This window comes from Pelodiscus sinensis, chromosome 6 (genome assembly GCF_052426305.1).
Source record: "Pelodiscus sinensis isolate ZL-2025 chromosome 6, ASM5242630v1, whole genome shotgun sequence".
NCBI lineage: Eukaryota > Metazoa > Chordata > Testudines > Trionychidae > Pelodiscus > Pelodiscus sinensis.
Window position 1 is genome coordinate 53,030,969 of NC_143057.1, and position 24,477 is coordinate 53,055,445.

Below are 24,477 nucleotides of genomic sequence, written 5' to 3' on the forward strand. Positions count from 1 at the left end.
CTGTCCTTGTTTTCTTAGTTATCTGGCTAATCATGTAGTTAATACAATGCAGAACTCTGTGGCTCTGCATTTTAAATGTAGTAAGAGCTACTGGGCTCTTACTACAGTAAGCTACAGATAATGCGGCACCTTTAGGACCCAGGGGGAATGCCAGATTATTAGATATGCCAGAGTACCAGAAGGGGGGGCTATCAGGGGTCTGGGGTGGGGACGGGGAGGAGAGGTCGGGAACTGCTCACCATGGGAGAGGGGGGCACTGTAGGACCAACCCAGCAGCACCCCAGATGCTCTGCCCCACTCCCTGGCTTCCCCAAGTCAGCCACTGTTGAAACTGACCAGCGGCTGACTTCCGGAAGCCGGGGGCAGAGCACCTCCAATTGTCCAGCTGGCCGGAGCACTTCCGGGTTCCAGACTATCAGGAGTGCTGGACCACTGGATGCCGGACAGTTGGAGTTTTACTGTATATTTAAAATGCAGAGGCACAGCATCCAGGACCAGCGCAAGTCAGGACTGCTTGGTCCCAGCTCTTGTTGAGTCCAGCAGCTCCTGTTTGTGGCAGCCAGCCTTGTTGACCACAAACAAGGGCTGATGCTGGAGCAGCTTCTGCACGTGGCCAGCCTGGGCTGTTGCAAAAAAAAGGGGGTGGGGCGGGGGGAAACGAGGGGGCTGCTTGGCAGCGGCATTCCCTACATCACCCCCCTACATACTGCCTCCCCCAGCACCAGCTCCTCCCTCCTCTGTTATCTCTCAAAGGCAGGGGCAGAGGAAGAGTGAGTAGATGATACGCCAATCGACTACCCGATAAGCTTGTGCTTAGCAACTAGTCGACTACTCCCTACTGAGGAGGGAATGATGGAGATTCGAGACAATCTAGGCATGGACCAACATCTAAACAAATGTTTTGCCTCTGTTTTTAATAAGGCCAATGAAGAGCTTAGGGTTAGCTGCAAGGTGAATAATGGGAACAAGGATATAACAGGAGAAATTAACATATCAAGACAGAAGTGAAATGTACCAGCTTTGTAAGACTAATCTGCATCCAACTATATTAAAAAAGAACTGGAATGTGAAACTAAGACCAACAAGAATTGTTAATAAATCTGTACACACTCATACCCTATGGCAGGACAACTGCTAATATGGCTCCTATTTTTAAGAGGATAAAGTGAGAACTGAGATACTGCATGCCTTTTTTTGGGAAGAAAACAGTTCAGGACGTGGATGTAAATAGTAACGGAGATAAAACACAACATGGTTTACAAAAGGTAGATTGTGCTAGACCAACTTGAACGCCTCTTTTGTTAAGGAAACTGTTCATAGACACAGGAACTGCAGTAGATACAATATTAATTTTAGTAAGGCATTTGATACAGTTCCATATGACAAATTATTAATTCAACTGAAGAAGATGGGAACTAACGTGAGAACAAAGATGGATAAGGAACTGGTAAAGGGAGACTACTATGGTTCATAATTAAAAGGAACTAAGAGGCTGAAGGGAGGTTGCTAGAGGAGTTCTTTAGGGATGTGTCTTGGAACCAATCTTATTAAATATTTTTATTACTGAGCTTGATAGAACTTGTGGGTGTGCACTAAAAAATGTGTGGGTGACAAAATTTGGAGGTATTGCCAATATGGAGGAGGAGGACCAAAATATCATAAAAGATTTGGGTGACATTGTAAACTAGAGTAACAAATGGCCACAATTGTTCTAGGATCAGAGTGTTCCGGTGCACTGCAGGAGGGTGGCCCAGAAGCTCATTGGTGGCTCAGCTGGGCTGCAAAGGGGGAGCTGGAAGCCAGCATGTGGATTAGCTGGGCTGAGAAGGGGAACCAGGAAGGCAGGGAGGGAGAGAGGGGGCGGGGGAAGAGGCACTGGCAGGGGGAGCCAGCATCAGGGGTCCTGAAAAATCCCTCATCCGGTACCAGTAAGGTCCCAAGGGTGCCAGACCAGAGAGATTCAACATGTAATACAAAGTCAAGCACTTCAGACATGTCTACAGTATAATTTACTAAGTTTGAATTCTGAGTACCCAATTTTACAAATTCAAATTTCTGTGTCCTCACTACAGGGAAGAATCAAATGTAGTCTGAGGCAGGCTCCATTAATGTGGATGCGCTACCTTGGACTAAGAGCCCCAGGAAGCACTTTGGGGAGCTGGTAGAGGCCTACCCGAGGTCAATTAATAGCACCGGAGAATCTACACTAACACTATTTGTAACTATAAGTTTGGGAATAGTGTTATTCCTTATGAAAAGCAGGACTACAGAGTTCAAATTCCACGGCCCCTTATTCCGGAATAACAGGCTTGATAATGTGGACACAATCGCTTATAAATTCAACCTGGGGGGTTATTTCAGACTAAGGTCCTAGTGTAGACCAGGCCTTAAGGACAAATAATTTTTGCTATACGGTGAGGACTTACCAGTTGGAAGCGACAGTGAAGACACAGATCCATGTGTTGATCACAGAGTGATTATGAACCGATAACATGATATGGATATGAAAAAGACTAATGCAGAGCTAGGATGCACCAAATCAGATATTTCGAGCAGAAACAAGAAAGGTTAGTACCATTATACAAGGAATTGGTGAGATTTCAATTCTAGTCTCCCATGTTTAACTAACAATTAATTCAAATTGGAACAGGGCCAGAAAAGAGCTACTAGGATGATCTGAAAACTGGAAAACCTACCTTAGAAGAGAGAGTCAGAGCTTGACTTTTTTAGCATAACCAAAAGAATGATAATGAGAAGATGTGATTGCTCTCTCTAATTACAACAGAGGGAGAGATACCAGAGAAAGAGAGGAGTTATTTAATGTAAACACCAATGTGGACCACAAAAACAAAATGGATATTAACTAGGGATGTTAATGTATAGTCGTTTGAACGATTAACCGATAAGCCTAAGCTTATCAGTTAAACCAAATAACTACACGCCCTGCACTGCCCCACCCTCTTGCTGTCTCTGTACCAGGCTTTTAAGCCAGCTCACCACACATTCCGCCTGTTCCATAGAAATTTTCTTGGAGGCCAGCTGAAGACAGTGGAATCAATTCAGATAGAAACCCAGGATCACAGCCCTCACCACCTTTTATTCCACATACAAGATTAATTTCTTTGATCTTGCTCTCTAACACACACATAACATGTGTGAACAGAAAATAAAATTTCTAGAATGTACTTGATATACACTGGGAAGAGAATGAGAACACAAATGTGACAAAAATCATGTTGAGTACCCGAGCTCTTGGGCATTAAGCAGAGTGATGAGTACAGTAAAACCACCCGTGTAGCACAGAAAACAAAATGGTACACAATGGGGAAGGAGCATGAGATGAAAATAAAACCTCCTAATTCTTGAAACAGAAAACCATCTTTCAAGATCATCACAACAGCAGAACACCAGCCATTTCTAAATCAATGCCACAGTACCTGCATTTACAAGCAAAAAAAATTGAACATATTGTACCAATGATCAAAACTGCGGATTTAGTTTGTTGTGCCCATTCAAGCCATTAACCACTTAGTCATTAACAGAATGATCTAATAGAGAAATAGGTGAACATAAACAAGTTAGCTACTAGAAGAATACAAAACAAATAGAGCAAAACCAGTTCAGTATATTTTCAGTATGTAATTCACTGGAGGATAAACACATCTTTCCCTTTTCTCAAAGACAATGTAAAAAACTTACTTACAAAAATATATTCAAGGGAGTATTTGAAAAAAAAGTTAAGACATCTTTCCCCATTTTATAAAAACTTTACATAAGAGAAACAGTACAACTGACCTGAAACTGCTGTTAAATATTTGAAGTAAACAAAAATATTTTAATTCTAATCTTTCAGTTATTGGAATCTTTGGTATTTGTAACAGTGACAGAATTTAAAAAGCAACAGCCAGTAAGATATCAGGAAAACTAATAAAATCCATTTAACATTCAATTCGAAATAAAGAAAAAAGGGTGTATACTTTTAATCAAGTTCTATTAAAGGGACAGCAAATCCGAGATGATTTGTTACCTCTTTTTGTAGGCTTGAGAGCTGGGAGGAGAGGCTTTCAATTCGCATACGACTTTCTGTCAGTTCTTCTCTTACTGAGTTCGCTGTGGAACTACTCATCTCAGAGGAGAGTCTGGCGTTCTCAAGCTAAAACAAAGCAAACTGCACATCAGTCTCAAACAACTTGCTACTAAAAAGCAAGAAATCATGGGCCACCTAAAGAACTTTAGGTACTACTAATAAACAGCAAAGTTCCCATCTGCTGCTGTAATACAGGAAAAGCATCATGCTGCCTTTTTTGGCAAGTGTAGTGCTCAATTCGTGTGCTAGATTCACTTTCCCAGATGTCAAAGTCTGATTGAGCATCTATGCTAGGAACAAACAGCAATACAGGCTTTCCTCCAACTCCCCACATCATCACTATGTCCCAAATTAGAAATGTAAAAGTCTTCATCCAGAGGCAAGTTTAAGGTTCAAACCCTTCATTCTTTGATCGTAGGACTGACAAACAAGGGTTCTTATTGTGGTGCTGCCTATGCAGGCACTTGACCAAGATCAATAGTTTTCATAGAAGTTATCTGTGTATTGGACAGTCCCAAATCAAAAAAGACTTCATAGCACTTTACCAGTCCTTTGAGATATCACATTCCTTCTCTTTACAACCACCACCTTCCTTAAATAATTTACTATTAAAAATATATTAGCAATTAGGGAGCTGCGTGTAACCATGACACTCACATCCCTATTAGCAATTACGGAAACTAAAGAAGTGAGCAGTGCCACAGTTAGTTTAGCACCATGAATTCAACTTCTAAAAAATATCAAATATGGTAAAAGGTACAGACTAAAATAGAAACACACACTCACAAGAGTTCTAGGGAAAAAATCTTTCAGGCTAGTAAGAATAGATTTAGTTCCTAAATTTTAGTCTACACTTTAAAGAAAAAAGTATTTCAAAATCCACTTGAAGTTTCTCAAGGAAGATTAATCTGAACATAAGTATCAGTAGTAATTTACTATAACTATTTAATTCATTCTTTTATCAATGCATTTGAGTTCTACCTACTATGAAACCCATGCATACAAGCAGGAAAAAGCAAGATGAAGAGAGTTTAAATTGAGAGTAGTCTGTTTACAAAACTGCCTAATCATCAAGGCAGAGGAAGGAAAACATTATCTACCTTTTCGCAACTGTTGCTCAAGATCTGTTGCTCATATTCATTCCATTGTAGGCATGTGTGTACAGAGATTTTTGCTTTAGTCATATTTGTAAGATCAGCTGTGGCACATCCTTGAGTGCTATGCTCATGCACTGCTATAGTAGGTGCTGCCAACCATATGTCAGTTTCTTCTTGCCAACAACTCCAACAGTACAGGAGAACTGTGAGTAATGGAATGGACAGGAGCAACACATCTCAAAATATGTTATGAAAAGACAAGTAACAGTTTTCTGTGAGTTTCTACTCATGTCAGTTTCATTCCAGGTGACTCACAAGCAGTATTTTTAGAGGAGGGCTCCGAGTTCAGTCTAGCAACTTGCAGCATTACTCTACTGAAGCCAACATTATCCCAAGCCTGCTGGATAAGTGCATGATAGGAATGTAATAGTATAATCGATTAACCTATTAACCGATAAGCAAGACATGCATTCCCCACCCTCCATACCCCCACGCAGCAAATTTTTATCAGGCTGACCAGCAGCCCAGCTCAGTCCCAGCTTGCACTGGGTCCTGGACACGCCCCCCCCCCCGGGCTCTGCATTTTGGCTCACACTGGGTCCAGGAGCTCAGACCCCTCTCCCTCAGACAGGGATTGCCCTGGGACTACAGAATAGTCGACTAACCGATAAGAATTCATGAGGTTAATCAACTATTCAGTTAACTGATATTTAACATCCCTAGTGCAGGACAGAATGTAGACAGAAAAGCAGGTGGACATCCTACTGATGTTCCAGATCGGCACTTGTACTAGGAAAGCTGTACTAGGAAGGCTTACATCCTCATTGAGCAGTTACAATTCACCAGTGGCACCTTTGTCTGATTGCAGCAACTGCCAATGCAGGGCAGTGAGCCAAGAGGAAATTCTTTGAGCGAACAGTGCACAACCTTTCATTCTGTCAGCCACTACGACAAACAATTGCATCAACTTATAGAATGGCTTCATCTTTTCAACATAGAAGGCTAGTGGCCTTGACTCTAGAGAATACAACCTATGCTGTCCCTCCTCTGACTTATGGAAACAAAGACATCCTGGCCCACATGAAACAGTGAGACCACCATGGGCAGGAAAGCCAAGTCTGGCCACAGCTGTACCTAGTCTTCGTAGAAGCCCATATAGGGCATTTCTGAGGTGAGCAACCTAATCTCAGACACCCATTAGGTAGATGTTACCGCAACAAACATGACCTTCCCAGAAAGGAGGAGAGAGCAGGAAGCCAAAGGGCTTGTCTGAGGAGCCACAACAGCACTGGATTCAGGTCCCTCCCTCACGTGCGGATCAAGGTATTCAAAGCCCTGGAGGAACTTAGCAGTCATGTTTTGAGTGAAAGCCAACCAATCCTTGAACGGCAGATAGGAGGACTAGATAGCAACCAAATAGACACTGACAGATGAGAGACACAGACCTTATAGCTTCAGGTGCAGAAGATACAGGATTAAATAAAAGGCATCTATTCTGAGTGAGCCAGACTGTATCTGAGGGCCAACAAGCAAACTGCTTCCATTTGGCTAGGTAGGTCACTCAGGCGGAGGACTTTCTTCTGCCCAAGAGAACCTAATTTAACACCAGCCAAACACTCCTGCTCCTCCACATTTAACCATGCAGTAACCAAGCTGTTAGGTGCAGCACCCCCAGGTCCAGAGTCAGAAGACTGCCATGGTTTTGGGGACAGCAGATCCAGCCTAAGCAGTAGCTATAACAAGTAGCCACTGAGAGGTTCAGAAAGGGAAGGTTACTCACCTGGGGCAGTAACTCAGCAATATCTGACAGCGATATTTCCAGTGTACGTTATACCTGTTTAAACTGTTCCTGAAAGGATTTAAATCATCCCCTGCACTGGGTGGTAGAGGCATGATTGTGTCATCAGGTGACGAGGATGAAAGGTGTGTAGGTGGGGGCAAGTCTATTGTTCATTCTGCCCCTGTGATGTCAACTTCCTCTTTGTACTCTGAGAAACAGGAATGGTCGGGCAAATGAGCATGGAGGGAGAAGCTGAGGCTTGGGTACCTGTGGTAGCTGTGGCTGCTAAGGTTGTTAAACTCCATACACCACCCACAGGTCCCAATACAGCCAGTTGGTTGATATGGGTGGTGAAAGCCATTATCACTGTTACCACTGCTGCACTAGCATGGGTGATGAAATTTCTGGGAGTATGTGTATAGGGTTCTCATTGTCACTGTCACTCAAAGGGGATGCCAATGCTAGTGAAGTTAAACTGAACCTGGGGGTATCTGGGGTGCCATCTGTCCCAAAGAGCACTGTTCCCTGTATCAACGCCACTGTCAATTCTGTTGTGGTGGTAAACTGAGGCAGCAGAAGTGGAGGGGGGATGGGAGGGAGATAGGGGGACACCAGAGGCACTTGTACTGTTGGCACTGGCATTAAAGCTGGAGCCAGTGCCAGTTGCTTGATAAGCGTGTTTGCATACCTCACTGGTGTCTGTGCTGATCACGGTCTTGCTGGTGCCGCTTTTTGCACTTCTGGCGCTTTCACCAGTACCGGCATGGAGCTGTTGTGTTTCAGCTCTACGCTCAGCTTACCTCCTCTATCAACCGTATCTGAGCCATTAGCTATCATCTTTTAAAAATCATGGAAGTGGGGAGATTCCAGAAGACTGGAAAATGGCAAATATAGTGCCCATCTATAAAAAGGAAAATTAGAGCAACACAGGAAACTACAGACCAGTCAGTTTAACTTGTGCCAGAGAAGATAATGGAGCAAGTAATGAAGGAAATCATCTGCAAACATGTGGAAGAAAATAAGGTGACAGGTAACAGCCAACAGCCAGCATGGATTTGTAAAGAACAAATCATGTCAAACCAATTGATAACTTTCTTTGATAGGATAACAAGTCTTATGGATAAGGGAGAAACGGTGGACGTAGTATACTTAGATTTTGTAAGACATCTGACATGGTTTTGCATGACCTTCTTATCCTTAAACTAGGGAAATGCAACCTAGATGGGGCTACTATAAGGTAGGTGCATAATTGGCTAGATAACAGTTCTCAGAAAGCAGTTAACAACGGTTCACAATCATGCTGAAAGGGCATAACAAGTGAGTTTCCGCAGGGGCCTGTTTTGGGGCCAGCTCTATTCAATATCTTCATCAATGATAGCATAGAGTACAAAAGTCTGAAGATGATACCAAGCTAGGAGGATAGGGTCAAAATTCAAAATGATCTGGACAAACTAGAGAAATGGTTTGAGGTAAACAAGATGAAGTTTAATAAGGACAAATGCAAAATACTCCACTTAGGAAGGGATAATCAGTTTCACGCATACTAAATGGGAAGTGATTATCTAGGAAGAAGTACTGCTGAAAGGGATTTAGGGGTCATAGAGGATGACAAGTTAAACATGAGTCAACAGTGTGACACTGTTGCAAAAAAAGCAAACATGAATCTGGGATGCATTAGAAAGGGGGGAAAAAAACATTCTTCTGCTCTACTCTGTACTGATTAGGCCTCAATGGGAATATTGTATCCAGTTCTGGGTACCACATTTCAAGAAAGATGGAGAACTTGGAGAGGGTCCAGAAAAGATCAACAAAAATGTTTAATGGTCTGGAAAACATGAGGGAAGATTGAAAGAATTGGGCTTGTTTAGTTTAGAAAGGAGAAGACTGAGAAAGGACATGATAGCAGTTTTCAAGTATCTAAAAGAGTGTTATAAGGAGGAGGTAGAAAAAAATTGTTCTCCTTGGCCTCTGAGGATAGGACAAGCAGCAATGGGTTTAAATTGCAGCAAGGGAGGCTTAGGTTAGGTTGGACATCATTCTCTTCTCTCCCCCACCCCTCCTTTCCCTTCTCCTATTTATTTTGAGTTTTCATATCCCCTACAAATAACTTCGGTCATCTGAAGTGGGCTGTGCCCACGAAAGCTCATACCACCATCTACATGTTTTGTTAGTCTATAAAGTGCTACCAGACCATTTGTTGTTTTTTTCTGTAAGACTAACTTGGCTACCCCCTGAAGCTACTTGACTTAATGGCTAACTACTTTCCTACGAACTATATGCAAAGACGAGAGAGAATAGGCTGTAAAGAACTGCTAAGACTCTTGCAATGCAAGACAAGGCACTCTGAGTGTCAAAGGTGGCAAGAAGGGAGCATGTAATATACCTGTGAACGAGCATGGCACTTGGGGGGCACCACAGCCAAATCTATAGATACCGCTAAGGCAAAAGTCTCCAATGACCATGCACACACCTAGAATGCAATCAACATGAGCAAGTACCTGAACTATCTAAAGTGACAGATTTCGATACAAGTTTCATATTGCCTCTCCTGTAAGAAGAAAAAAAAAAGGAGGGGGGGAGGGAGTTAACCATGCTTAACCATATTTAATGTGTCATCACAAAGGATGTTCATCTTTCAGCAAGACCTATTAGACCTAGGTTTATTAAAAAAAGTGTGGGAAACCCTGCTCACAACCAGTATTAATGTAAATTAATTGCAATTCAAAAAACATTTTCTGGAGTCCACAGTACTAGTCATATTCCTCATTTTTTAAAAACTCATAGGAAGTACAATTCAAGACCGTACACTTGGATATTTCCTGATAATTTCCACTGGAAATCAGATTTTACATGTTTCCGGGTGTGAATTTAAATTTCCAGACACATGAGGCTTTAAATCCAGTCCAGGGCTCTTCATACATCTCAGTTATTTGGAATTACTATAATCCCCCACCCAAGGAAAAAAGTCTGTCAAAGAGCAATATAAAGAAATATGCTCTCACTTTGGCATGATAAGTCTGTTCCAGCTCTTCTTTATATATTTTCACTTGTGCATCATGCTGCTGTCTCATTTCATGAAGTGCTTGAGCCAGCTTGTGTTCATACTCAATTTGGCGCCCAGAATCCACCTCAACCAAGCGAGTTTCATGTTTCCTTCTTGTCTCATTGATTTCCTAAGAAAAACAGAAATGGCATACCTTTCAAAGAACATGAGTTTAACAGTTAAAATGAGCTTTAAACCAACAGCCAAGAGTCCAGTTTTAAGCTGCTATAATTAGAATGTGAAACAACGACATCAACTAGTATTCTGAATAAATGAGTAATACCCCAACAATAGTATTTCCAGTAGCATATCCACTCCAGCTCTTCATATATTAGAATCCGGTGAACACCTAAATATTTCACAAAGCCTATTCCATATCTGACACCATAAACTGAATTTTATAATATTTAGTCAGAAGTGCTAGAGGAGCACCTTCAACTTGAAATACCACATTTCTAAAAATGATATACTTTTGCTACAAGCAAACTTTAGGATTTAAAGTTTAGCAGAGAAAATGTACGTCTCAATATTTATTTTGTGCATTTGACATTACTTGAAAAATTCTCCTCAAGCAGTGATTAGTGGTAAGAGGCAACACGCTTACACGTTTTTCCCCTATGTTCTACAAAAGGGTGTTAATAGTAAGCTGAAACTGGAAAGGAAATGTGTGTACACAGAGTAAGGGATGCTGCACTCAAACATGTTTTTTGTTGCTCCTGTGATCCTCCTGAACACTCATATGTAACAGTGAAGTGAAAATCTTTACCTTAAAATGAACATATTAATTTCAGGTTATACTATTTAAAAAGGCACACAGCTTAAAAGAATTTTCAGTCATGTCACATGCCAAGTTATGCTTCTGCAATAAACAAACATACACCGGGATTCCCAACAAGCTGCTGAACTAGTCCAAATTTTTATCACGTGCTTCCTCTACAATGAAAACTTACTATATAAAGATAATTACCTCTTCATACATATTTTTACGGAACTCCAAGTCCTCAGTCAGACTCTGACAACGATTTTCAAGATCCACCTTCAGTAAAGTTTCATCTACCAGCTGTTTCTTGGCAGCAGCTAATGAGGCTTCCAACTAAAAAAGGGTTATTACAGTTAAACTTATGTAGAATGCTCATATATAACTTACTGACATCTTTAAGCAGCATATGAGAATGAATGGTGCATTGAAATACAGTTTGCTTGTTCAACATACCATTTATGCCACAAAACCCACAAACCACAGCCTATGGGAGCCATGAGGTTCCATGGTGAGGAGCTATTAACAAATGGGAGTGGCTCATTAGCAGCCTTTTCCAAAGGTATGTCTAAACCACATGCTATTTTTGAATGAGGATATGCAAATTCCACAGGAGCCCTGTTGGCGAGCCCTGGTAATAGAGATGTAGCCGTGTTAATCTAGTCTAGCTGAAACAAAAGACAGGACTATGCAGCACTTTAAAGACTAACAGGATGGTTTATTAGGTGATGAACTTTCGTGGGCCAGACCCACTTTCTCAGATCAAATTGTGGAAGAAAATTGGCATGACCATATATACCAAAGGGATCACTTTTTTTGATTATATCCCTTTGGTATATATGGTCATGCCAATTTTCTTCCACAATTTGATCTGAGAAAGTGGGTCTGGCCCACAAAAGCTCATCACCTAATAAACCATCCTGTTAGTTTTTAAAGTGCTGCATAGTCATCCTCTCTTTTGTTTTAGGGAGAACAGAGTCAGTTTAGCAAACATGCCAGCAATAGTGTTTTCAGTTAAGAACTTTTACTTTCATTCATTTGGAGAGCAGTAGATTTACTTCTGTTCACAGCATTTTTTGGTCCAATTGTTGATAAAGTAACTTTTAACTTTTTTTACAAGGAGTGGTTTCCTGGTTTCAGAATCCATCTGTTCAACAGACTGGATTGTGAACCACTTCTTTAGCTCACCTGTGCAATCTGATCTCGCAAATCCTCGAGTTCACCTTCCAGGCTTTTCTTATCACCAAGTGCTGTAGCTAGCGCAGCTTCTTTGGAATTTAGAGCTGCCTCAAACTCCCGAAGTTTAACTTGGGCTCCATTAAAATCAGCTTCTTTTTTTGCATAACTGGGGGGGGGGGGGGGGGGGAGAGAGAGAGAGCAGAAACTTGGTGAGAAAGTTTGTTAGGTGTTTCTAGACCTAACTAAAGTTTACCAGCAAAACCACACTTAACATTCCTGATACTTTTAGATTACAAAAAAGTCTAGATGACTTCTTCTTTATACAATATAAAAAGGCCACATCCAATTAAAAATCTTTGGAAGGTCACATTTAGCAATATTTGGAAGCAAGAAGAAATATAGGAACTCAATTAATTTACTAATAAGCACAAATATTCTTGCAGGAATTAAAAAAAAAAAGTCGGCTGATCTAGCAACAACGGAGTGCATCTTTAGCCATAGTCCAGTTTGCTGCCATCAAATAGCTAAAAGATTTGAATCAGAGCAACCTCAAACACATTTTCAGACAATTTTTCCTACAACCACACGATGGCAGGCTTTAAGAGATTTAGCAATTTAAGTCACTATTTGTACAACGATAACTAAGATCAAAACTATCTTAGGCATTTACACAGTGAATCACTGAGATTTAGCAGCAGCCTAAATCAGCAATTCACAAACTTCTTGGTGCATGGCCCACCCTGCTGAACACAGGCCTTTCTGCAGACCATGAGCCAACAACCCGTGATGACAAAATGGGTTCTGGAAGGGGTGGGGGAGATCTGGCTGGGAGGCAGGCTGCAGGAGCCAGCTGATGCTACTGCTACACTACCTTACTCCCCCCATGCCTCCCCCCGCAGAAGATATGCAAATTGCACTCACATTTGCACATCTTCTTCCGATTCTTTTTGCGGATAAAGTTTTGCCGATATTTGGCCCCATGTACATGGGCCCAAATGTCAGAAAAAACCCTCTTTCGCAATACCCCTTATTCTTCATAAATGGAGGTTTGCAGGGTCTTGAGAAGGGTCCAAATGTTGAGAAACAAACCTATCTACACGGGGCCAAATACAGGCAGTCCCCGACTTACGCAGATCCGACTTATGTCGGATCCGCACTTACGAACGGGGCTTTCGCCCCGGAGCTCGCAGGCAGCGGTCCGCCACCTTGACCTCCAGGGCGAGAAAAGCTGCTCCCGGTGCCCCTGGTCTGCTGGGGACCGTCTCCAGCAGACCAGGGGCACCGCGAGCAAAGCTGCAGCCGCGGCTGCAGCTTTGCTCCCCGTATTCCTGGTCTGCTGGGGGGGGAGGGGGAGGGCGCAGCTAGTGTGCTCCCCCCCCCCCCAGCAGACCAGGCTTTTGTTGTGGACCCTGGGGCAGAGCAGCTGGGACGCTGCCGGTTGGTCCCGCAGCGCCGCTCTGGGCACTACTGGACCAACCCGGCAGCACCCCAGCTGCTCTGCCCCAGGCGTCCTGATTCTGCCGCTGCTGGTCAGTTTCAGCAGCAGCTGAATCAGGACGCCTGGGGCAGAGCAGATGGGGTGCTGCTAGATTGGTCCAGTAGCGCTGAGGAGCGGCGCTACTGGAGCAACCCAGCAGCACCCCAGCTGCTCTGCCCCAGGCGTCCCCAAGTCAGCCGCTGCTGAAACTGACCAGCGCTGACTACAGGAAGCCCGAGGCACAGTTGCTCTGCCCCGGGCTTCCTGGAATCAGCCGCTGATCAGTTTCAGCAGCAGCTGACTTGGGGACTTGGGGTTCTTAAGTTGAATCTGTATGTAAGTCAGAACTGGCGGTCAGTTTCAGCAGCGGCTGAATCTGGACGCCAGTTCCGACTTACATACAGATTCAACTTAAGAACAAACCTACAGTCCCTATCTTGTACATAACCCGGGGAATGCCTGTATCGGCAAAACCTTTTCTGCAAAAAGAATCGGAAGAGGATATGCAAAGAGTGCGATTTGCATATCTTCTTCTGGAAAAAAAACAGCAGTGTAGCTGTAGCCTGAGGGTCGAGGGGTATAGGCATGAAGAAGATGGAGATTGCTTACCTGGCTCTGTGCCTCCAGCCGCTCCCACACACTGCCCCTCTCTGCTTCCACTGGCCTGGATTCTGGCCAATGGGAGCAGTGGGGGGGGGGAGGGGAACCCTCTAAATGAATGATTTCCTGGGAAGCCATTCCCCCAGATGGGGGTTAAGGGGAGCAGCAGCATGTAGAGCTGCTTCCTTACCCACTCATCCCCCTTCCCCTACAGTGGAAAGCCAGCACAAGGAGCTGCTCCAGCCATACCCACATGTCATAGGCAGGGGGCCTAATCAGAGCAGCCCCTGTCCACGGCGGGCATGCATGGGCTGGAAAAGAGCCCCGCCAGGCTGGAGCATCCCCCCGCCTGCATTATGCAGTTGAAAGGGGAGGGGCTGCTCTAGTCCAGCCTAGCCATACTGGGATTATCTGATTAAACAGGATTTTACATCCTTAATTTTAATTGCCATATTTAAATATTTTTAACAGCATTAGGGACGGTGTATGCAGTAACTGGAACCAGAGTTTCTATCACCAGCTCACAACTTTATTTCCATACAAGTTCACATATGCTGATACACATTTTGTTTGGAATACAGGTACATGGTTTAAATTAGAGCTCCTGCTGTTGCCACCACTACTGACAATTGGGGAAAGAAAAATGTGTAGTACAGATTCAATCATAGGAGAATTGTATGACCAAAACCCCATCTGCAGTTGCAATATACCTGTACTTATTTTAAAACTACACATTTCATAAGAGTAATAAGCATTCACATTTCTAAGACTGGCTAAATTTTAGCAGAATTTAACAGAAGAGAAAGTGGTTTTGAATTGATTTAAAAAAAAAATCTAATGACAGTCAATTTGTATTTTGACATCTAATCCCTATATTTAAAACAAAATGCAGACTTCTTGATAGCTCTGAACATGCAACAAAGCAAAAGAGCCAATCCAGTGGATATCTTTGTAATCCTTAAGAATGTGCAATTCACACCATCTCTAAATAAATTAAGGATGTTAAAATGTGGTTAAGTAAACATGTAGGGAGAGAGCAGGGGGAAGTCAGCTTCCCCCCCGTCCCCCCCGTCCCCTCTTTCAGGCCTGGCTCAATCAATCATATACAGTAAAACTCCGATGGTCCAGCACTCCTGATGGTCCAGCACCATCAGGAATCTGGAGGTGCTCCGGGCAGCCAGACCTTTGGAGCTGCTCTGCCCCCGGCTTCCCCGATTCAGCTGCTGCTAAAACTGACCAGCAGCTGAATCAGGGAAGCCGGAGGCAGAGCAGCTGGAGTGCTACCGGGTAGGTCCCCTAGCGCTGCCCCTTGGGGCTGCAGGACCAACCCGGCAGCACCCCAGCTGTCCCCGATTCAGCCGCTGCTGAAACTGACCAGCGGCTGGCTCCAGGAAGCCCGAGGCAGAGCTGCTCTGCCCCGGCTTCCTAGAATCAGCCGCTGATCAGTTTCAGCAGCGGCTGAATCGGGGACACCTGGGGTAGAGCAGCTGGGGGGCTGCCGGGTTGGTCCCCGCAGCACTGAGGTGCGGCGCTGTGGGGACCAGCCCAGCAGTGCCCCAGCTGCTCTGTCCCAGGCGTCCCGATTCAACCACTGTTGAAACTGATCAGCAGCTAACTCCAGGAAGCTGGGAGCAGAGCAGCTCTGCCTCGGGCTTCCGTGAATCAGCCGCTGGTCAGTTTCAGCCGCGGCTGAATCAGGGACGCCTTGGTCAGAGCCGGACTATCGGAAGGGGGAGCTATGAGGGGTCTCGGGTGGCATCCCCCCCACTCCAGACCCCTCATAGCCACCCCTTCCGATAGTCCGGCATATCTGATAATCCGGCACCCCCTGGGCCCTAAAGGTGCCGGATTATCGAAGTTTACTGTACATGTAGGGATAACATATCAATGTATTAAAAAGGATTCCCCCAAGTGGAAGTGACTCCCCATAATTTGTTCCTCACAACTTAAAGTGTTTAGATTTATTATTATTAGTTAAGATTGTTAAATGTTTAATTTTTATAATTATTGCCCCTCTAGAATATAATTTGTTAGGAATATAATATTAGGACTATGTAACCAGAAATAGAGCCAGCCCCCCCCCCCCCCCCCCCCCGCATCCCAGGGCATGCTCAAGCTTGTGCAAAGGGCTGCTTGAAATTGACATTGCAGAGATACATTGTAACAATGCATTGTGTGAAGCCACTAACTCTGCTCTGGGAGCCAAGCCCTGTAATTAAGGCCTGTTCTCTTCAAAGCAACTGTAACTAACTCAGCACTCAGACAGAGAATGTTTCAAGAAATGCCACCCAGAAACTTTGACTTTTTTGTAACTACAACTCTTCAATATGTAAAGTTGTTATTATACGAAATACTGTATGGGAAACATTAATTAGGGAATGTATGTGAGAGAGAGTGTGCGTGTGCTTGGATGATGAATGAATGGTTCTGAGAGGTGCCAGCCTGAGAATACAGCAACAAAGGGCTGAAGAAGGCGCCAGGTGCCAGTGCAACCAAAGGTGTCAAGTCGAGAAAACCAAGTACTGATGAAATCACTGATGAGCACCTGGCAGCCACCCTGAAGACATCAGCATGATGCAACAATTTCCATAGACTGGCATAGGAAGAAATTCCTATAAGAACAGGACTAAAAAACTATGGAGTCAAGAGTCCAAGGTTCTGCTGCCAGCCTACCAGGAGCTTCAGATGCGCATCTGATCAGGACTTTGCTCCCCACTACCATCACTTGTGTACAGAGTACCTGGCCAGTATTCTGTCACAAGCCACTTCCAGGCTGGTAACTATAACAAATACACAGAACCTGAATGAATGGATGAATGAATGTTTATATGTATAAGGGTTAAGTAGTTAAACAACATTGTTTGCTTCTATCTTTTCTTTATTATCTTTACAATAAATGTGGCTTTTTGCCTTATCCCCCTCATAAGATCCTGCATGCTTTTATTGATACAACATACATGGTTATACTTTCACATTCCTCAGGCTCTCAAACTAGGGAATTTGTTTCCAATAAGATATGGAAAACTGTTTGAGTTTTGCAGGCACAAGAATTTAATACTAGATAATTACACAGTATGCATGTTTACAGCTTTATAATAGTAAAAGCTCTTGTTTGTCAACAATACTACCTTTTCCCCTAAAAAGAGTACGTAAATATCTAAAAAGGTGTTTATAAGGAGAGAGTGAGGGGAAAAAATATATTCTCCTTAGCCTCTGGTGATAGGACAAGAAACAATGGGCTTAAACTGCAGCAAGGGAGGTTTAGGTTGGACATTAGGAAAAACTTCCCCTCAGCGTGATTAAGCACTGGAATACATTGCCTAGGCAAGTTGTGGAATCTCCATTCTTGGAGATATTAAAACAGACTAGACACACATGTCAGGAATGGATCTAAACCAGGGTGGGCAATAATTTTTGTTTGGGGGGGGCCACTCCAAGAATTTAGTAAATGGTCAAAAGCCACATACTCCCATATTAATAGAGGTGGTGTGGGGTTTGGGATGGAAATGGGTGCAGAAGGGAGCTTGGAGTAAGGAATTAGAATGCAGGAGCGCGTGTGGGATCTGGGAAGGAGTTCCGGTGAAAAAGGAGTTGTGACCTAGCACAGTAGTGCAGGAGGCTGTGCAGGAATTTGGGTTATGATCAGGGACAGGAATTGGGGTGCAAGGTCTAGAGTGGTTTGTAGCCAGGAGGAGGGACGTAGGAAGGGGATGCAGGATTTGGGAGGGGGTATGAGTGCAGAAGCAGGGATGCAGAGGGCTTGGGAATCTGGCCCTGCCAAGGACAGAGGCTGCTCTGCAGAAGAATCTCCTTCCCCACCCGTTGCTGCCTATCAGGGGAGGGGGCCAGTTCCACGGAGCTGGTGCTTGTTGGGAGCCAACTTTTAAGCCTGTTGCAAGCACCAGCCCTTGCTTCCTTCCCCCTCACCTTGCTATCTCTGTGGGAGGCAGCAAGGGGATGGGGGCAGGAAGGCAGCTCCTCAGACCGGCACACACGAAGAGCTATCTTAAAAGCTGTCTCCCCACATTACCTGCTCCCACCTGCCCTGCCCCCTTCACCCTCTATGCTACCACCTCTCTCTGAGAAGCAGTAGTAGGAGAGAGCAAGTGGCTCTCGCCTCCTCCCCCCTTGCTGCCTTTGATAGAGAGGCTGTGAGGGGGAGGAGATGTGTGTCATTGACAGAATTAACAGATAAGCCCTGATTTATCAGTTAATCATGTAGTCAACTACACATTGACATCCTTAATTTACAATAGTCTTTTTTCCTTAAAATTATCACCAGTGTACTTCTATCAGCAGGAGCTATAAACACAGACTGAGCAAAAGACAACAGTGGCCAGAGTTTGTAAAACCCATCTTGTCTAGATCTAAGCAGGCTCAGATAATACAGTTGTTAAAGCTGCCCACCAAAGCCTTGCCCAAACCAATGGTTCCCAACCACTGGTCTGCAGACTGGTGCCAGGCTGAAAATTGTTGGCTGCCAGGCCGCAGCACAATGCCAAGCCACACCCATGCCTTGTTGATTGGGTTGGCAAGAATTAGGGATGTTAAGGACTAGTCGACTAGCTGATAAGAGGTTACTCATCTGGATAGTAACTGACATTCTTCGAGATGAGCATCCCCATGGGTGCTCCACATTATGGTTAGTGTGCTGGAACCAAGCCTCAGAGCAGAGATTTCCTAGCAGTGTCCCTGGGTCTGCACACTAACTGTTGCACATTGTTAGTCTGCAGGTATTGTGCACATGCGCTAGCCACTCTCCCCTCCCTCCTCTCCAGTTCCTTCTCTACCCTGAAACCATGGCTTAGGAATGCCACGATCCCGAAGTAGAGGGGAGGAAGGGAGGGTTATGGAGCATCCACAGGGACACTCATCTTGAAGAACATCAGTTACTATCAAGGTGAGCAACCTCCTCTTCGAGAGAGAGATATCCCTGGGTGCTCCACATTAGAGGACCACAAAGCAATTCCCCTTTCGGGAGGTTGGGACTTCAGATCTGGCAGAAAAGCATGGAAAGAACTGCCTTAGCTAATTTCAAGTTGGAAAGAGGTCCCTATAAAAGTGCATAGTGCTTTGCAAACATGTGGTCAGAGGACGACGTGGCAGCTGCACAGCTGTCTCTTATGGGTACTTTACAGAGGAAAGCTATCAAGGTAGCCGTGACTCTGGTTGAGTGTGCCCTTATGTTCTCTAAGGGAGCACTCCTGACTGTGCATAGCAAAGCTTGATGCAATCCAAAATCCAGTGGGAGAGTCTCTGTGACAAGAGGGCCTGGCCCCTATTGTGGTTTGCTATTGAATAAATCATCTGGAAGACACTCAGAACAGTCCCATTCTCCGTAGATATAAAGAGTCCTCTGTGTAGGTCAAGAGTATGCATTTTCATCTCAAAAGCTTAGACGTGTGGTTTGGGGAAGAAGTATTGTCTGATTGATATGGAAGGATGAGTGTACTTTGAATAGTAACTTGGGATGGGTGACCTTGTCTTAGAAAAAAAAAAAAAAAAAAAAAAAAAAAAAGATGGTATATGGGGGACCCACCATTACGGCTGCAATCTCTCCTACCCGTCTGGCCAAGATAATGGCTACCTGGAAAACCATTTTCATAGCCAACTGTAATAACGAGGTGTTCGCCACTGGTTCAAAGGGAGACCTAGTTAGAGCATTCAATACTAAATGCAGGTCTCATGGTTGCATTGGTGGATTGAGATCTAGATAAAGTGCCTACAGGCCCTTTAAGAACCTCTTGGTGAGTGGATGGGCAAATATGGACGAGTAGTCTATCTTGGAGTGGAACGTAGTAATGGCCATCAAGGAAGGTAGGTAAAGGGGATGTTGAAGGAACCAACTGGTGACAAGGCCAGCACGTAGAAAATCTTTTCCATTTCTGAAGGTAAGTCTTGCAGATGCTCTGTGTCCTACTGTGTAGGATAGGGGCAGGCAATGGTGGTTTGCCGGGAGCCACTTCAAAAATTTCTGGGCCACACCAGAAGGGGCAAGGCCAGAATACTTCCTCCCCTTCCAGACCAATCATGGTCTGGGGTCGGGAACCAGGAGGGGGCGGAGTGCCTTTATCTGCCCACCTCCCTCCCTTTCCCCCTAGGTGCCCATGCCCCTGGCTGGAAGGATACTTCCCAAGCTCCCCTGCCTTAAAATTGTTGCAGATTGTCTGCTGGTGGGGAAGGCGATATCTGGAACACCATTTTGTCCTGTCTAGTGGATCTGGGTTAAAGCAAGGAGCTCTCTGAATCGGAGTGAGGTAAGTCACTGATCATTAGAACCTGTTTGAGATATTACTGAGGGTGGGTGAGCAGGTGAAGACTGTGCGGATATTGTGGGGGAGCACCTAGAGGTGTGCTGATGTTGTGATGTAGAAGTTGTATGTCTTGAATGGTAGGCATGGGACAGGCATGGTAGGTAGCCTTGCCATGTATCCCAGTGGACCCATCGAGGCTAGAACTGTTGTGGAGGATACATCCACAGTTGGTTAGACCACATGGGATGCTGTTGGAGGGAATGATCCCTGCATGAAAGCCAGTGATGGAGAAAGAGAGGAATGGCATGATGAGAACCTACTTCTATGCCTGCTGCCATAATCAGTTCTTGGGGAAAGCGGTGTAAGAGGAGGGAACACCTTGTTGCATAGTAGTGTGCCCCTGGGAGTAAGACACTACTGTGGAGTATGGTGAGCAAGCTCCTGCTCTGGTGTCTGGCTGAGAAGGTGTTGTGTTTTTTTATGCTGCAGTGCCAGGGGACAATCAAGGTTGTTCTGCTTGGTCTGTTCAGACACCAGAGAGTTAATATGGAGATATACCTATCTCATAGAACTAGAAAGGACCTTGTGAGTCATTGAGTCCAGTCCCCTGCCCCCACAGCAGGACCAAGTACCATCCCAGACAGATTTGTCCCAGAACCCTAAATGACCCCCTCAAGGATTGAACTCACAACCCTGGGTTTAGCAGGCCAATGCTCAAACCATTGAGCTATCCCCCACCCCCTTATCAGAAGCTATCCCACCCCCTCATCAGGAGCTGATGGTAGGGCATCTGCAGCTTCGTTGGTGACGATGTTTCTGTTACACTGACCATTGCGACGTTTGGATTTTGCCTCAGCTCTCCTGGCTGGTGCAGGCTTGCATTTCTCCGCAGTGGCAGAGACCGACAGCACCAGAGAATGAGAGGTTCTGGACAATGCTGATAGTGAGTGTGCCAGGGAAGCCCGTGCAGTTTCAGAGCCTTTGCAGTGTTCCCCAGGCTTTTGCTGTCCCCATGAGTCCTCTGGTTTGTCCTGTGATAGTTGAAGGGACTTCTCACGAAGAAGGGTTTTAAGCCGCATTTTGTATTCTTTTCTGGCCCTGGCTGGCATTTTCAGGCAGTGAGGGCACTTGTGTGCTGCATGCGACTCCCCCAGGCATTTAACACAGGAGACATGGCCATGCAGGATAGCCAGAGTATCTGCATGAGTCACATCTTTTAAAAACAGAGGAACCTGGAATGCTGAAGGAAAGAGCCACAACCACGGTTGCCTTCACTTTTAAAAAAAAAAAAAAAAAAGTAACGAATGTTGAAACTAGCGATAACTGACTAAACTATGAGGTAAAAGTGTAAGCTAATTCTATTAATCTTGTTTTACTGTCTGGAAGAAGAGCGCTGCTCTGACTCCGGCTTCAGCCGAGGATGGTGGAAAAGGAATTGATGAGACTTGTGCCACAAACAGCGGGGATGCAAGACTCTGGGTGTGTACGAGCAGCGCAAGGGGCACTGCTCAGCAAAATTCTCCGATCCCCAGCACGAGGACGCACCAAGACCTCACTGGAGCACCCACAGGGACACCACTTGCTAAAGAAGCAAATGCTTATCAGATAGTCAGTCGACTAGTCGATTCCTTCCCCCTTGCTGTCTCTAGCGGGGAGGATACTTCAAAGCGGCAGCGCTGCACAGCTGAGCCCAGGATCAGCTGTATGGCACTGGCTCCTTTGAAATGCCACCTCAGCATTTGAAAGGGACAGCACCACATAGCTGAGCCAGGGATCAGCCATGCAACGCTGCTGCATGTGGAGCCCAGAGTCAGCTGGGGACTCCCCAAGCTGATCCCAGGCTCCTGCCCTGCATTTTTGTGGAATCTGGGATCAGTTGGGGAGTCCCAGATAAATGACAGAAACTGGGCAAATGTGTGAATAGGGGAATTTGACATCGTTTCATACTTGTGGATTTTTCAGAAGCTGTTGGACTTTCCAAGTTAGTAAGTGAACACCTGAAGTCACTCATGGACACATTTGAGCTGTATTTTCCAAATTCAAAAGATCCAAGAGTCGGGAAAGAATGGATCCACGATTTGTTTCTTCCTGCCAACAAGATGCCATCCTTTTACACTGAAACAAGAGGATCAGTTTATTGAGCTGCCATGTGATGGATGACTTAAAACTTTGTTTAATGCATCCTCATCTCTGTCGTCCTTCTGGATTAAAATAGTGACTCAGCGCCCTAGTTTTGAAGACCTTGCTGCCATTTCCATGTACAAACCTTTGTGAAGGTTTTTCTGCAATGACTACCACCAAGACCAGACATCAGAATAGGCTTGATGTGAGAAACACGCTGCAAGTCTCAGTCAAGCATAATGCCTGATATAACTTGCTTGTTTCAGGCAAACAGGCCCAGTGATCCCACTGGTACCATCTCATCAATAAGTCGTACATTTTCGTGTTATTTAGCTAGACTAGCTCGTGAAATCTTATGTATGATTTTTAACTGTTGGGAAGTAAAATATTTTGGGAAGTGAAGTCTTATGTATGGTATGATTTTCAACATACCATATGTTACTTCATGAAAATAAAATACTCGGGTTAGCTAGCAATGTGTTATATGTGATTTTTTTTGAAGGTGAAAAGCAAATATTTCGGGGAGGAGAATAATAAAAAATCCATTACAATGACATGTACTGTGTGTGCACAGATGCAATGTAAAACACCAATGACCTGTTAAAATTAATTACCATAATGAATATGCAAATAAAATGTTTCTGTTACCAGCTGCCAATAGTTTTTGAATGAGTATACCGGTCCAAGGTATAAAAAAGGTTGGGAACCACTGGTCTAAACTAATGCCCCCAACTTTGCTAGTGGAGCTGTACAGATGTAGTATATTTTACAGGATAACGCTGGTATAAAAATCCCTTCTGTGCAGCTGTGTCAAGTAACATTTCATTAGCTAGTCAAGTAGTCAAGGGAATTTCTATACAGCCAGACCAGCTCCTACTACATTTAAACTGCAGAGCTGCAGCCGGGTTAGCTTCTGGGGGGGTGGAGTCAGCTGGGACTGAAGCACTCCTGGCTCAGGCCAGATCCCCAATCGCTGGGCATCTGCTTTTTAAGTGTATAACTGCACAGGTCTATCAGCACAAAGCAATAAGATCTGCCCATATTTCCCTGTGTTCTAACAATACATAGGAATAAATGTCAACAGTGGAAGTGTTCTGAAGTGACACACACAACCAATTGCTTGGTCATACATTGCTATGGTACAGTGATTAACAGATTTTGGGGCAGGTAAGCTTTTTTTCTATTGCAATTATAAGTAACATCCTGGCAATAAAATAAACTAGCTCACTGTGTTGACCTAAGCAGCAATACACAGTATCAGTTTTCCAGATTTTCTTTTTTCCTAGAGTGGTAAGACAGCAAAGTAGTGCTGTCTGATACAGAGGCAGTAGTGCAGGGGACTAAGCAAGAGCCAATCCATGCACGGCAGCTGGTTTAAAAACTACCCCCGCCTGCCTGCCTCCCATGGCCAGAGGCTGTGCCAGCATCCCACGGGATAGTCTTTCCATGAGGAGCTCATGGTCCCACAGACAGGGGCTACTGCCAGTCCACACTGCTGCCTCACTATCAGAGGCAGCAACACAGGGTGGAGGGAGACTCCCTATGAGTGGGGCTGGGAACATTTTAGTAACCATGCAACCACTAAGAATTATTGTGGTTACACGATTACTAAAATAAATCATTTCTAACATCCTAATAGCAAAGCCACTTTTAGTTGTGAAACATTTATATCTAAATTAATAACTAGAGGTTCTCCTGTAAAAGCATTATTGTTTGTAGGATCAGCTTTACCTGCTGTACTGACACGTAAACCTATTCCTAAAGCTTCTTCTGTAGCGGTCATATGGTAATTTTGTTCTTGTTCTCACATTTGTGTTAGAATAAGTTACCAAATGCAAGCTAGCAACTTATATTAGAATTAAGTCATGAACCACTACTCAGATCCTAAATCACCAAAACAGTCCACCAAAGCACTTCATCGTGCCCACGGCCTGCTTCAATACAACATATAAATGGCTGATTCATTAGCATTTAGTTGTCATTCACATTGTTTTAATTTACACGTGTAGACAGACACTGCTGTAGAAAGAATCTAATTTATGCAAAGCAGGGATGTTAAATGCAATTTAATCAACCAGTTGA

General features: G+C 44.4%; 1 protein-coding gene across 1 annotated transcript in view; it reads right to left on the reverse strand.

Annotated features, from left to right (window-relative positions):
- Window positions 1-24,477, reverse strand: part of LMNB1 (lamin B1) — a 44,938-nt gene that overhangs the window by 11,495 nt on the left and 8,966 nt on the right. Inside the window, exons 2-5 of the mRNA XM_075931921.2 lie at window positions 11,953-12,109; window positions 10,975-11,100; window positions 9,967-10,137; window positions 4,028-4,153 (exon numbers count right to left, since the gene is read on the reverse strand). Of these exons, the coding sequence (XP_075788036.1) occupies window positions 4,028-4,153; window positions 9,967-10,137; window positions 10,975-11,100; window positions 11,953-12,109 (580 nt within the window). The remainder of the gene's footprint in view (window positions 1-4,027; window positions 4,154-9,966; window positions 10,138-10,974; window positions 11,101-11,952; window positions 12,110-24,477) is intronic.